The sequence below is a fragment of the Drosophila nasuta genome, chromosome 3 (assembly GCF_023558535.2).
Source record: "Drosophila nasuta strain 15112-1781.00 chromosome 3, ASM2355853v1, whole genome shotgun sequence".
NCBI classification, from domain to species: Eukaryota; Metazoa; Arthropoda; class Insecta; order Diptera; family Drosophilidae; genus Drosophila; species Drosophila nasuta.
The window spans coordinates 34,726,987-34,740,914 of record NC_083457.1 but is presented as its reverse complement, the minus strand read 5'-3'; the positions used below and the strand labels follow the sequence as shown (position 1 = coordinate 34,740,914).

At 40.0% G+C, this 13,928-nt stretch overlaps 3 protein-coding genes across 5 annotated transcripts in view; all 3 read right to left on the bottom strand.

The window, feature by feature from the left end:
• Positions 1-4,897, bottom strand: part of LOC132794057 (uncharacterized) — a 32,073-nt gene extending 27,176 nt beyond the window's left edge. The window contains exon 1 of one of the 3 annotated variants that reach the window (XM_060804280.1): positions 4,661-4,897. The gene's annotated coding sequence lies outside the window, so the exon portion shown is untranslated. Of the gene's footprint in view, positions 1-1,115; positions 1,209-4,660 lie in introns of those variants that run through there. The other 2 variants (XM_060804282.1, XM_060804281.1) reach the window with 2 other exon arrangements.
• A 1,355-nt stretch (positions 4,898-6,252) lies between these two features.
• LOC132794053 (uncharacterized) lies at positions 6,253-10,801 on the bottom strand. Its single transcript, XM_060804275.1, has 2 exons — positions 10,761-10,801; positions 6,253-10,694 (listed from the first exon to the last, which is right to left on the bottom strand). The coding sequence occupies exons 1-2, from the start codon at positions 10,768-10,770 to the stop codon at positions 6,340-6,342; spliced, it is 4,365 nt and encodes a 1,454-aa protein (XP_060660258.1). The 5' UTR covers positions 10,771-10,801; the 3' UTR covers positions 6,253-6,339.
• Positions 10,802-13,218: 2,417 nt separating this feature from the next.
• Positions 13,219-13,732, bottom strand: LOC132790860 (mitochondrial import inner membrane translocase subunit Tim13). The gene has a single exon (XM_060799599.1). The coding sequence runs from the start codon at positions 13,588-13,590 to the stop codon at positions 13,312-13,314; it is 279 nt and encodes a 92-aa protein (XP_060655582.1). The 5' UTR covers positions 13,591-13,732; the 3' UTR covers positions 13,219-13,311.
• Between the last annotated feature and the right edge of the window lie 196 nt (positions 13,733-13,928).

The following is a 13,928-nucleotide window of genomic DNA, read 5'->3' as shown; positions in this document are numbered from 1 at the left end:
CCACAAAAAAAGGAGAGCAAAAAGCAGGCAGCATAAATACAATCTCGCACACATTCTCTGGGGTAGTCAGTTACTCATACAGACGCAGTAGCAATATTAACTGCTGGTCTGCGATAAACAAAAGGAATTACTTTATATGTAATGGCAAAGTGTTTTTATGTGTGTTGGCAACACTTCACTTCAAGCAAGCAGCCAAGCAAGCCCGACAATTCAGCAAACCCGGCGGCAACCCTGCAACTTCCCTCCTTCTCCCCTTCCGTCGCTGCCCCGCCACCGCCCCCGCCATCATCATCATCATCACCATCGCTCAACAGCAAAAGCACTCCCGCTCGATGTCTCTGTCTCAATTTGCCCCTCTACTGCCGCCTCCCCCTCCCCTCCTCACCCATTGTCCGCCCCTACGGTTGTCTCTACGCTTTCTTCCATTCCGTTTCGTCTCGACTCGTCTCGTCTCGCTTGTCTGCCAGTCAGTCTGGCCGCCCTTCTTCTGGCCATGTCCATTTGTCTGCTTAACGTGGCCTGCCACCAGCAACAACAACAGTTGGCGCCACCTACACACACACACACACACTCAGACACACACACCACACACTCAGACTCATGCACACAGACATGCTTGTAGCACTTGCCTGTTGTGCGTTCGTATTTCATTGCCGTATGAGTAATTTTTCAGGCGAGTCGTCGAAAAGCCGCATTGTTTTGGCCAGCACACACCCTCAACTCGCACACACACATACGTATACACTCGCTCACTCACTTGCATGTGCATTTTAAAGCAATTTCAACTGGTTTCCTCTTTATCCTGCCATCCATTGCACTCCCTCCCTCCCCTTATGCCTTTTTCCTGTCGCCCTTTGTTCAGGTGCCGACGTCTGGCAAAGCTTTTCGCGTTACTTTGCATCATTTCTCATTTGACGTCATCGCTACCCTAAATTGTGGACACTACGGGGAGGCGTAGACAGTGCTGCGGGAAGGTAACACAAGCTGGGATTGTGGCGGAGAGTCAACAAACGCCTACGCCGATAAACACGCACACACACACACACACATAAAACTGCTCGCAATGCGAAATAATGTAGAACAATTGCCGAAGCTCTTAAATATTGATAGATGACCTGCTGTTTCTGTAGCAATTGATGTTCATACCCAACTGCTGCCTCTTTTGTCTCCCGTTCAGCTCTCATTAAGTGATGTAACTACGTGTTTATCCAGGGGAGACTTAATATAGAACTGAATGTGAAGAACAATGGAACAATGGAAAGCAGCATATATACATATTATCGATGTTTGGCACAATCGCTAATACGATCGATAGTTAGCTATAGCCACCAATAAACAAGAGCGTCTATTCAAAATATATCGATGAATTGAGTATAGTTTAAAATCGACTAAGTACCTATAAATAAATCTTTAAAGATTTATCTTGCTTACTATTTTACTTATTATGAAGTATTTGGCACAACATTGTGTGGAATTTGGTGCTTAAACAGGTTGCATCATTGAATATTTCTGAAAAGTATAACTTTCCCCCGCACAGCGGTGTGTAAGAGAGGGACGACTAATGACTCCCCACTTTTAATGAAGCGTCAGCTATTCGAAAAGTGTGCCTGTATTTTGGCCAATATTTTGGTATTTAAAAAAGTACGGTGTACGAAGGCAATCAGCCGATTGTTCTAACGAATTATTTCAAATTACTTTGCAATTAAAAAAATAAAAATAACCTTATTGTACCAGAGTTTGCTTAATATGATGCAAAACGGAAATAAATACAGTGCATTAATTAATGAATAATTGATTAAATATATACAATCACATACTTGTTAATGAACCCAGTTGATTTATTTCAATTACATTTGATATTCTTCTTGAACTTTAGCATAATAGAATAAAATCATTCAAACAGATGCGCTTAGTGTAAATACATTTTAATGTAACGGTCGGAGATCAGATTATCAACAGTTAGGAAACCATGTCACAAATCTCTATCGACTAGGAAGACTATCGATTTTTTTATAATAAACCTAGCAAGAACATTTTAAATACGACTTGGCTCTGAATTCCTAGTATGATAATCCTATTATTAACTTTTGTCTAATCAGTAAGAAATCGCTTGTACGCTTCAACTTTTTTCTTAGAAAGGCTTTTGATATTATTTATTAATAACCACTCTTGAAACAAAATATTATTTTTGAGTCCAGATACACATTCTAAATGTAATTACCGAATATTCCACATAACCTTTAAGCGGATTACTAAGCACTCCACCAATCTCTCTGTTTAAAGAATATAAGATTACCAGTTGATTACACCCCTTTTTCTTTACAGTGCAGCGTATAAAACTAAAGCTCCTAGTTAACACTAATTACATCTGAACAAGGCAATCCTTGCTTCTGCACGGCAAAGTGCATGAATTTTCCTTGCTTAAGCTAGCGAAATTGGAGAAAAACCAAAAAAAGACAAAAGATTACATCACACCATCCCGGAGGCGATTCAGATAGCTGGTGTGCTCCCCGTTCACAATGGTTGGGTGACTCAGGTGGCTTCGCATCTGGATGATGCGAATCTGTATGTGGAATTATAGCCCATTGCAAATCTGAAGATGGCCACACCTACTGACCTCTCTTCAATAATCCATTGCACGTCTGTTGCACTGTCAAACTTAAGGATCTATCCTAGTGCAACTTGATTAACAATCTTATGGCCCCATTAACTATTTGAGTACTCGCGATTTTGGGTTTCTGAGTAATAGTTTGTTAAAGATTTGGCACCATGATGTGCGATGATACTCGATAAATGTCTTTAGAAAACCTTTGCTGCAACACTACTAAAGCTGATTTGTTTATTCTATGTCAACGCACAATCGAAACTGACAAATATAAAACGCAATTCGAATGGGTTAGGCAAGGGAAAGTCGCCTGTAAATCTGTCTGTCAGTCAGTCAATATCTGAGTCCAACAGCAATAGCATCCACTCTAATCTTATGCCGCCTTTGTATGCCACTTATAAAGCTCATTTCCTTGAGCGCCAAAAGTGCCAAATCATGAGTTTCAGATAGGATTGTGCGATAGCAAGCGGCGATGACAAAATGGGTGGAGCAACTGACAACTGGGTCAATCCCAAGACGGCAAAAAAAAATGAAATACGCACTCTAGGACCACACAATAACGATGACGGCGATGGTGATGATGAGGTTCGTTGATGATAGAGCCAAGGAAAGAAGTATTCGATTTGGATACGCACAGATTAATAGCGAGAACCGAGCATAACCCTAGGCGTATGCGGAGGAGGTAACGGGCAGCTTGTCGACAAATCCGCAAGAACAGAACCGCAAAAGCGTCAAGGCAATCGCAATCACATTTATTTATTTATTTTTATGTTTAGCAGTTGGCAGTTTTCTCATTTGTGGCAAACGCAGCACAAAAAGCTGACAGACGACATCGTATCAAGTATCCCAGCATATTAAGGGGAGGGGTTTGGGGAGGCGTTCTCCATTGAAAGGGTCGAGGTCAGCCTAATGATTAATACGATTGCCAGCTTGACTGCCTGATGCCTGAAGTTACGCATTGGCCGCAAGATGAGGCACAACTAGTTTATATATGGATCAACTGTGCTTGCCTTGCACCTGCCACACACACACACACATGAATAAGTGTACACGTATGTGTATACACCTAAACGAGCCTACACACAATGGAATTGTACATAAAAACGCAACAGAATGATATTCCATTACACACATCCTGACCCTGGCTACGAAAATGCCACATACTCCCAATACACACATAATAAGCTCTGTACATAAGCTTTGTAAATATGTAAATACCTTAGATATGTACATATATACACCGCTTGGCACTACTTTCACAGTGTACATACCCAACACAGACACAGCTATATGAAGGACTTTTAAAATCGACCACTAACTACGCCTAAGCGTAGCATGTGCAAGCGAGATGGCAATGTTAACAGCGCCTTTGAGCATTGCTCTCAGCGCTCGCTCACAGAGTTACTGAGAACAAGAGCGAGAGAGCAACTGTGGTGGGTGTTGGGAGACGAGAGGCGAGTCATCGGCACTGCTCGTTTGCAGCGTACTATACTCACAGGCGTAAAAATGTGTAAAACTCAGCTCTCTGATGAATGAGATTAAGCGCTACTCACACACACACTCACGCATACGCATACATGTGCAGCGCGTGATGCCGTACCGAAAGTAAAGCAACCCCCTGGCACAGGCGCACACACAACAACAACGACAACAAACACAACAGTTACAACAACAACAATAACAACATCCACCAAAACCGACAAAGCACTTGCTGCTGTCGCCGCTGCTGTCGCTGTCTCTGCTGCTGTTGCCTACTGTGCTGCGCTGCGCTGTGTTTGCGTGGTGTGTGTGTGTGTGTGTGTGTGCGTGGGGGAGAAGTATTGCTTTTTACTCGCTACTTTTTTGCTTGCGTCTCTGTTAGTTATTTTCTAATGCGCCTTTTTGTTGTTTTATATTTATATTTTTACTGATTATTACTGCTTGCTGTTGTTTTCATGGAATTGATGCTTGCAAAGAAATTGTTTAATCACACTTTTATATCAGTAAGGCAGAGCTTTGAACTTTGCACTGTAGTCGACGCCCGTCGCAAACGGCAGACGAGTTCTTAATACTCACACAAGTCTATTAGATTATCAGCGGCTCAAAAGCTTACGCGTTATGGCTTTGCCATTCGTTTCACACATTAATTCCTTGTCAATATATTTATTTATGTACATTTACATTTAGTATTTTACATTTCCACATTTCACATTCTCACTGGACTCACACACACGCATTGCGTGTTGAATGGCACTCCACCCGTGTTTCGTTGTGAACGTTTCAACGTTTGCGCTGCAACTGTGACTGTGACTGCTACTCGTTAAGTGAGCAGCTCACACATTGAATGCGTCAAGTTGGCAGGCCACTGTTAAGTTTATCGATTGATTGTTGTGCGAACGAAATAACACTACTGCTAGCTCAGCCCGCTTGTCGCCTGTTGGGTGTTAAGCTGGCAATGGCAATGGCAACTCGTTGTCCATTTGAATAGATATTGTTTCATTATGTTTTTCTTGTATTGCCGAATCGTTTAGCAGCCCCATTTTAATAAATTTCATGAGCATAATTTCTTAGTCCTTGACAGTTTATAATTCACACTTGTTTACACACAAATCGTTACTCAATCTCTGTCGTTTTGTGCGACAAAACCAACTACGGCGACGACCTTTGGCTGCATTTTGAGAAAAGCCGGCGTTGTCGGTACGAGAATCACCCCAAAAAGAGCGTCAGTCCAACCCTACAAAACTTGCTCTCTCTGTCTCTCTACTCTGAGTCTGTTCTCGCTATTTGAGATGCGCCTGCGATGACTCTGATAGCTCTTTCTGTTATAATAGAATTTTACTGTACTCGCACTTTTGGCGCCTAATTTCCTTACCCTACCCTAACCTAACAATGACATACTCACATTGATATAAGTTTACGCAGTTAACTATCGAAACTGTCCCAAGAAGCATCTTTGTACTTGCATTGTAATGTCCTTGTACTAAAACATACTTCTTGTATATTATGTGTGTGTGCCGCAGCCACTCACTTTGACAAGGGCTGCTGGTTCCGGGGTGTCTTTTGATGAAGTGTCGGCGTTTCCTTATCACCATGCCATGTGTAACTCGAAACACTGTGTCGTCTAATGTCTGACTCTGTCTCAGTCTCCGACTCTTGTCACGTGAATCGCCCAGGGAACAAAATCGATTTCACGCTGTTCCCTCGCCTAGATTGTTAGCGGCATGTCCTGTAATTTGTCGCCACACATCAAGGACTCAAATGCCCCCCATCGTTCCCAAGCGAAGTTTAACCGAATTAATATTGAAATTACTAAAATCGAAATTTTTCAGGTATTATGCATTAGCAGGAAAAGTATAGTAATTTGATGGTTTATTCCCTGTAAATAAATTACACTGGATAACATAAAATATGAACTATGATGATTAAAACTAACACCATAACCAATTATATAATAAAATGCTAAAATACGCCACTCTAGTTATACATATGTATATAGTATATGTTTGCAAATATTGTAGTATACCCCATCACCTATTATATAGAATACATTGCTATTTTACTTTCCACTCTCAATTTTTTCTCTCTTTTTCTCTTACTTATTACATTAGACCATTAGCTTTTGGTTGCAAACTCCTCGTTTCAGGTCAGGCCAATTACCAGGTGTGCAGAAATGTGTAACTGGATTTCCATTTACGCAAACGTAATACTTATTACATAGCTTTGAATCACACATAATGAAACCTTCCACCTTATCGCTACAATCTAGTTTCTCCTCTATTGATTAAAGAAAAATTTGACAAATTTTCCTTACTACCAATTGAACATTTCACTTGACTGGGGAAGTTGCAGTACTTCAGCTTAGTGTCGATATAAAGACCTTTGGGACATTGCCGCGGTATAGCACGACCATTGGCGCAAACAAAGAACTTGTTACAGGACCTGGGATCACTAATATAATCTCCATTAGCTGCGGAACTACAATCGGGCCTAAACGTAGACAGCTTTTTCGTTGCATCATCAGTTTCCTCATGAACGACATGTATGTTAAAGGATGACTTCGCGATGACGATACCATTTTTATCAAGCGAACAGTCTACTAAACTGGGATAATTGCAAACCTTTTTCTTGATATCGAAATAAAGATTTCCTGGACAGCTACGAGGTATGGCACTACCGTTTGCGCAGACGTAAAACTTGATACAAGATTCTGGATCCCTCAAGAATACACCATTTGGCAAACCCTGGCAATTGCATGGTGTCTCAACATCTGACTGTGTCAATAAAGACTGTTCTTCTTTAAATGGATTCTTAGTAACATTTGTCGAGGAATTAATTATTAACAAATTTTTGAAATTGTCGCGGTCGGGGTTCAAAGTAGAATTTGGGGATTTTAAAGTAACTTTCAAGTTGGAATTAGAAGAGAGATATGGTGAAATATCAGTTTTGGATTTGTCTATAGAAACCTTTTCCAAACTTAAATTCCCTTCGGCGGCACTCAAAACATTGGTGAAATTTGAAGATTTCTTTGAATTGATGGTTTGCTCGCTATCAATATCACATTTAACGAGATTGGGGGAACCGCAGACCTTTTTTTTAAAGTCGAAATACAAACTTCCGGGACAGCTTCCTGAAATAGCCCTTCGATTAATGCATATGTAAAACTTGTTGCAGGCCTTTCGATCTCTCAAATAAGCACCATTTGGTAAAAAGTCGCATTCAGATAAATTAATTAGTTCAGTTTGTTTTGCAGAAGATGGTTCTCTGCTAGGTCTCTGGTTAGCATTTGCATTTGTTTGTAAAATTGCTGGAACAAGTTGTGAGTCCTCCCCATTAATCAAACTTTCATATTTATCTGTGATGGAAGAGACTTCATCATAGTAACTCTCCGATGTGTATTGCATGTAGTTGTAACTTGTAGCTGATTCAGTTAACCCAGAATTGGATAACTCTTTATCCTCAAAATCATCAGACATAGATCTTGATGGGAAGTCTAGTTCTTCGTCTTCGTAACAATTTACCAAATAGGCAAAATTACAAATCTTATTTTTGATATCAAAGTAGAGGTTCTTGGGACACTTTCGGAATATCGCTCGACCACTTGCACACACATAATACTTGTTGCAGGACTTGGAATCCCTCAAGTGACTACCATTTGGCAATATCTTACAATATTCACTTGCCTCCATGGTGGAGGCAGATGGTAGATTTCCTTTTAGAAGCTTTCTTATTATTGAGTTCTTTGAGTTTCCATTCACTGTACCATCCTTGAATGCCATTTGAAGTAATACTTGTAACTTCGGGATGAAATTGTTGTGCTTAACGCCATTTAGGATGATTTCTTCAGACACTGAGGACACCGTTGAGCTATCAAATTCAGTCACTGGTGATTTCGATGAAAGCTCAAAGGAATCGCCTTCGTCATACTCTTCAGTACTTAATGTGGCTTGATTTAAATAGTCTTTGTTGAAGCTTGATTCCGAACCAATTTGTAGTAGTAGTAACAATATATCTCTACTAGTTAAATAATTTAAATTAGCTCCAATTATTCCGAAGAGTCCTAAGGGTAATTCTGTGGTGGAATAGGGATTCTCTATGGAGGTCTCTGAACTCCAGCTAGAAAGATCGGTAGAGCTCGAGCTGGAAGTTTCAGTGGAAGATGATTCCGAGTTTGTGCTCAAATTTTCTATATCCTCGAAGCTGGAGCTCTCAGTTGAACTTTCTGTGGAACCCTCTGCTGTTGATGAGTAAATCTCCGAACTTGAAATGGAACTCTCTGTGGAGCTGGAACTCTCAGCTGGAACTCTCTCCGTGGAACTGTCCTCAGTAGAGCTATTTGTAACACTCTCTTCTGTTGATGAGGAACTCTCGGAGCTTGAACTGGAACTCTCAGTAAAACTCTCTGTGGAACTCTCTTCTGTTGATGATGGACTCTCGGAGCTTGAACTGGAACTCTCAGTAGAACTGTCTGTGGAACTGTCCTCTGTTGATGAGGAACTCTCTGTAGAGCTGGAACTTTCAGTAGCGCTCTCCGTGGAACTGTCTTCTGTTGATGAGGAACTCTCGGTAGAGCTGAAACTCTCAGTAGAACTCTCTGTGAAACTGTCTTCTGTTGAGGAGGAACTTTCTGTAGAGCTGGAACTTTCAGTAGAACTCTCTGTGGAACTGTCTTCTGTTGATGAGGAACTCTCTGTAGAGCTGGAACTCTCAGTAGAACTCTCTGTGGAAGTGTCTTCTGTTGAGGAGGAACTTTCGGAGCTTGAGCTGGAACTCTCAGTAGAACTCACTGTGGAACTGTCTTCTGTTGAGGAGGAACTGTCTTCTGTTGATGAGGAACTCTCTGTAGAGCTGGAACTCTCAGTAGAACTCTCTGTGGAACTGTCTTCTGTTGATGAGGAACTCTCTGTAGAGCTGGAACTCTCAGTAGAACTCTCTGTGGAACTGTCTTCTGTTGAGGAAGAACTCTCTGTAGAACTGGAACTCTCAGTAGAACTCTCTGTGGAACTGTCTTCTGTTGATGAGGAACTCTCTGTAGAGCTGGAACTCTCAGTAGAACTCTCTGTGGAACTGTCTTCTGTTGAGGAGGAACTTTCTGTAGAGCTGGAACTTTCAGTAGAACTCTCTGTGGAACTGTCTTCTGTTGATGAGGAACTCTCTGTAGAGCTGGAACTCTCAGTAGAACTCTCTGTGGAAGTGTCTTCTGTTGAGGAGGAACTTTCGGAGCTTGAGCTGGAACTCTCAGTAGAACTCTCTGTGGAACTGTCTTCTGTTGAGGAGGAACTGTCTTCTGTTGATGAGGAACTCTCTGTAGAGCTGGAACTCTCAGTAGAACTCTCTGTGGAACTGTCTTCTGTTGATGAGGAACTCTCTGTAGAGCTGGAACTCTCAGTAGAACTCTCTGTGGAACTGTCTTCTGTTGAGGAAAAACTCTCTGTAGAACTGGAACTCTCAGTAGAACTCTCTGTGGAACTGTCTTCTGTTGATGAGGAACTCTCTGTAGAGCTGGAACTCTCAGTAGAACTCTCTGTGGAACTGTCTTCTGTTGATGAGGAACTCTCTGTAGAGCTGGAACTCTCAGTAGAACTCTCTGTGGAACTGTCTTCTGTTGATGAGGAACTCTCAGTAGAACTCTCTGTGGAAGTGTCTTCTGTTGAGGAGGAACTTTCGGAGCTTGAGCTGGAACTCTCAGTAGAACTCTCTATGGAACTGTCTTCTGTTGAGGAGGAACTGTCTTCTGTTGAGGAGGAACTCTCTGTAGAGCTGGAACTCTCAGTAGAACTCTCTGCGGAACTGTCTTCTGTTGATGAGGAACTCTCTGTAGAACTCTCTGTGGAATTGTCTTCTGTTGATGAGGAACTCTCGGAGCTTGAGCTGGAACTCTCAGTAGAACTCTCTATGGAACTGTCTTCTGTTGATGAGGAAATCTCTGTAGAGATTGAACTCTCAGTAGAACTCTCTGTTGAACTGTCTTCTGTTGAGGAAGAACTCTCTGTAGAGCTGGAACTCTCAGTAGAACTCTCTGTGGAACTGTCTTCTGTTGAGGAGGAACTCTCGGAGCTTGAGCTGGAACTCTCAGTAGAACTGTCTGTGGAAGTGGAACTTTCTGTAGAGCTCACCATTGAACTTTCTGTCGTAGAGCTTGAAATTGAAATTTCAGCTAAAATATCATCCGTGATTATGCCTTCTACAGTTGTAGAAGATAGATCTTTGTTGGTAGTAGTGTCAGGGTCGGGTGGTGATGTTGTTGTTGGTGGAGATTTGGGTGGCGTGGGCCATAGCGAGCCAAAGATATTAAAAATTATTGGATGGTCCATTGAAATATTTTGAAAGATATTGAACACATTTTGCGCACAATTGACATCTCGTGCAAAAGTTTCGTTATCTAGTTTGGCAAGATTGCTTGACATAATGTCCTTGACGCAGTTTTGGGATAGTAGGTTGAAATGATATCCTTCGGGGCAATTATTTCTGATCTTGCCAAGCGACCCCAGGCAAAGGTAGTATGCACGTGGATCGTCTGAATTAGCTGCTTTATATCCAAAATTTTGACCAGTGCATACATCCGAGGCGATTGCCTGCGGAACAGTCAAAAGACCTATCCACAGAAAGATCACTTGAGAAATCCATTTGTTGTTAGTATCCTTATTTTTTTGATAGTTCCATTCATAAATTGACTTACCCAATTGCATTTTAAATGTTCATCCGGGAAAATGCGAAAAGTATCGACTTGACGTTTCCTTATATACTATCCGAAACAATCAGGCTGAAAGCCTTTTTAAATTCTCATTTCCAAATTGCAAGTGCTTACAACGAACTACTATTAACAACACAAATATTTTAAACAAATTATTATGGTGTTGTGTAATATACTATTTGCACCTGAACTTACAGAAGATGTCATGAATGGAATTCTTGTAAGACATATGTTCTGCTGCACATGCAATCATGTCTGCACGGTATTTTCTATTTCCCCCACCTCTTTCTATCTTTCTCCCACTTCATCAATGTGCTACCAGAAAAGTATTGAGGTAGATTCTGTAAACAATTAACTCAAAATGATATACCGGAGAAATTACTGCCTCTTGCGAGTCGAAAAATATAAGTATTGGAATATCATCCTGACAGCGAGTTGGTATAAGACCTATCGGACCTATCTTGACAAAGCTGAAACATAGCTCGTCTAGTTTATACATATCTCACTAATAACTGTCAAAAAAAAGAACCATCGGTAATTAATTAAAAAAATTCTATAATTGGTATTATATAATACAAATTATTATGACTAGAAAATTGTATTAAATAAATTACCCTTAAAGTCAGCTCTTGATCATTACATTGTTATAGCCAATATTTCATCACATCCTTTTATGTGATCTGATCGCCGATTTAAAAAAATTTTCACATAGCAAAAGAAGTCCAACATCTACAATAATCATTTTTTAAAAACGTGAGACTCGTAAATTATGAAATATCCAACTTTCTGGAGACAATTGTTTATTGTACTCAATCTCTTATGTTTGCATTACGCATCAATTTGTTAGATCTCACAATAAAGCTGGTAGAACTGAAATAATCTATTATGAAGAGCAGCTTATCATTAATCACCTTGCGTTGAGGTTCTGTTTGCTTTGATAGTGTAATTGCCCCTGCGTTACCTGCGGTTTCTTTCCGATTTGAGCTACATGTGTATATAGTATGTATAATCAAGATCCCTCCCTTCTTCCCATTCAACCTACCCATCTATTGTCTAGCAGGTTTGGCGGGTGTGTACCGAGGTCCGATTAGTTGATGAGATAACGGTACCGAGGGCTCTACTTATCGTAAGTATTCTTGCAATCGTCAGCGCACTTGTTGTTGTCCCTATCGTTATAATTTTTGTTGTAGTAACAGTTGATACTATTTTTAGTGTTGGAAGCGAGCTTTTTTTCTGGAAAGCACTGGGCTGCACCATGTATAGACCTTTTGGTTCGGGTTCTTATCGTAACTTGTGTGGCTTCGAATGTACCTGGTTGAGGAAAACGAATTCTGTGTTGGATTTTGTCGCCTCTGGTATTCGAGCCAATAAGTTCGGCCACCAATTCGCATTTTATCTTTTGCATTTTTATTATTATTTTTGATTTTTCTTTTTTTTTTTTTTTTTGGTTCTTTTTTAATTTTTTTACTGCAAATTTTTTGGCAAATCAACGGGTCACCTGCACCTATTAAAGAACAATGGGAATCATGTAGTGGGTACGCCTGATAGCACCCCGCACACTTGATAGCAAACTTTAGACTGTATTTGGAGTGTCATTATCAAAAAATCAAATTTAATGCTTACGATCGCCTATTACCATGTCTTACGAAATTATCTAGGAATTTTATGCCAACTAATCCAATAAAATTTTCATTGTAAATATGCAAATTCATAAACAAACGTAATTTGTCTTTGCCTGAGTGTTAACATGTATTAAACTTTTATTATGTTTGTTTTGTTTTATGAATGATAGATGATTGATGAATGTTGATTTATTAGATCTGCTAAAGTAATAATTGACAGCTGAAAGATCGATGTAGATGTGTTCAAAATAATAATTCAAAGTATATATTTAATATATTATAATCTGGATATTATTTTCAGCAATTTATAAAGCTTGTGAATTGTAAACTGTCTAGAGAATAGATTTAAAACTCAATTACATCATTTATTATTTTATTGAGCAATATTAAATGATATGTATTATAATTCGTTTCTTTTAAAAATATCTTCCCAATTTCAAAATTTGAAAGTTCTTGTACGGAAAGTTTTTAAAAATATGATGCTATACAATGGACTATAATTTGCATATGGCAATAGATGGTGCAATGGATTAGAGTGGTCTCGAAACTACACAACGCTGTAATGTGCGTTTGGTTCATCCGTTAGCTAACGAGACCATTCCAAACACGATAACGATCGCAGAATTTTGCACATATCAAGCTGACAGCTACTAGCCTCAGACAGATCCATTACAGAACTAGTGGGGGGTCAGCAAGGTGTAGTCGGCTAAGGGGTCGCTGCTGTTGCGCCGTGGTAATCAATGCTTATCTATCGTCGGTCTGATAAGGTACGATTGACTTGGGGAAGTGTCATGTCCGGTAACAGATTAAAGACAAATTAATTGTACATTGAACAAGTGCTTAAAGCACAAAACAAAACTAAAATCTGTTTCTTCTTTATTTTAATGGAATTTATATATGGGTATGCCCTTCGATTAATTTAATTCACTTTCCGTGCTCATCTGTTTCACCTGTTCGCGTTGCAGGCGATTCCCGTAGGTGCGCGAGACGAGATTCCAGGTGTCCAGAAAGCGATCCATGCACTGCGTTATGCAACGCTGTTCGGAATTATCCAAAGCCTTGCCCGGCTTATTGATGCACTTCTTGAAACACTTATCGGTCATCTTGGATAACATCTCCTGGGCGTTGGCCAACGCGATTTGCTGCTTCACTTGAACAATCAGTTCACCCTTCTCCAAATTAGCGTGGGCCATTTCCCCTAATTGTTAATGTACTTGCAATTTTCGAAATCAATGTAAATTTCCCGAGATTTGTGCGCAGATACTTTTTTTTTATTTATGAATAAAAGCAACTGTCAGTCTTGACACATTTCTGTTTCGATTTCAAATGAAATGTTATTAATTTTATATTTTGACTTTATAGAGCGCGCATATTTGAGAAATCTGATTAATAATGCAATATAAATATATAATATTTCGATTATGAATGAAAATATAGAAATTTTCTTTTAATTAACTGGTCATCTTAATCAGGGGTATTCCAATACACTTATGAAGCGAGTAACCAATATTTTCCTGCCCAAATACCTTTC

Bases quoted from the DNA above. Each gene is read 5' to 3' on its own strand.
- LOC132790860 (XM_060799599.1), bottom strand. From the start codon at position 13,590: ATGGCCCACGCTAATTTGGAGAAGGGTGAACTGATTGTTCAAGTGAAG.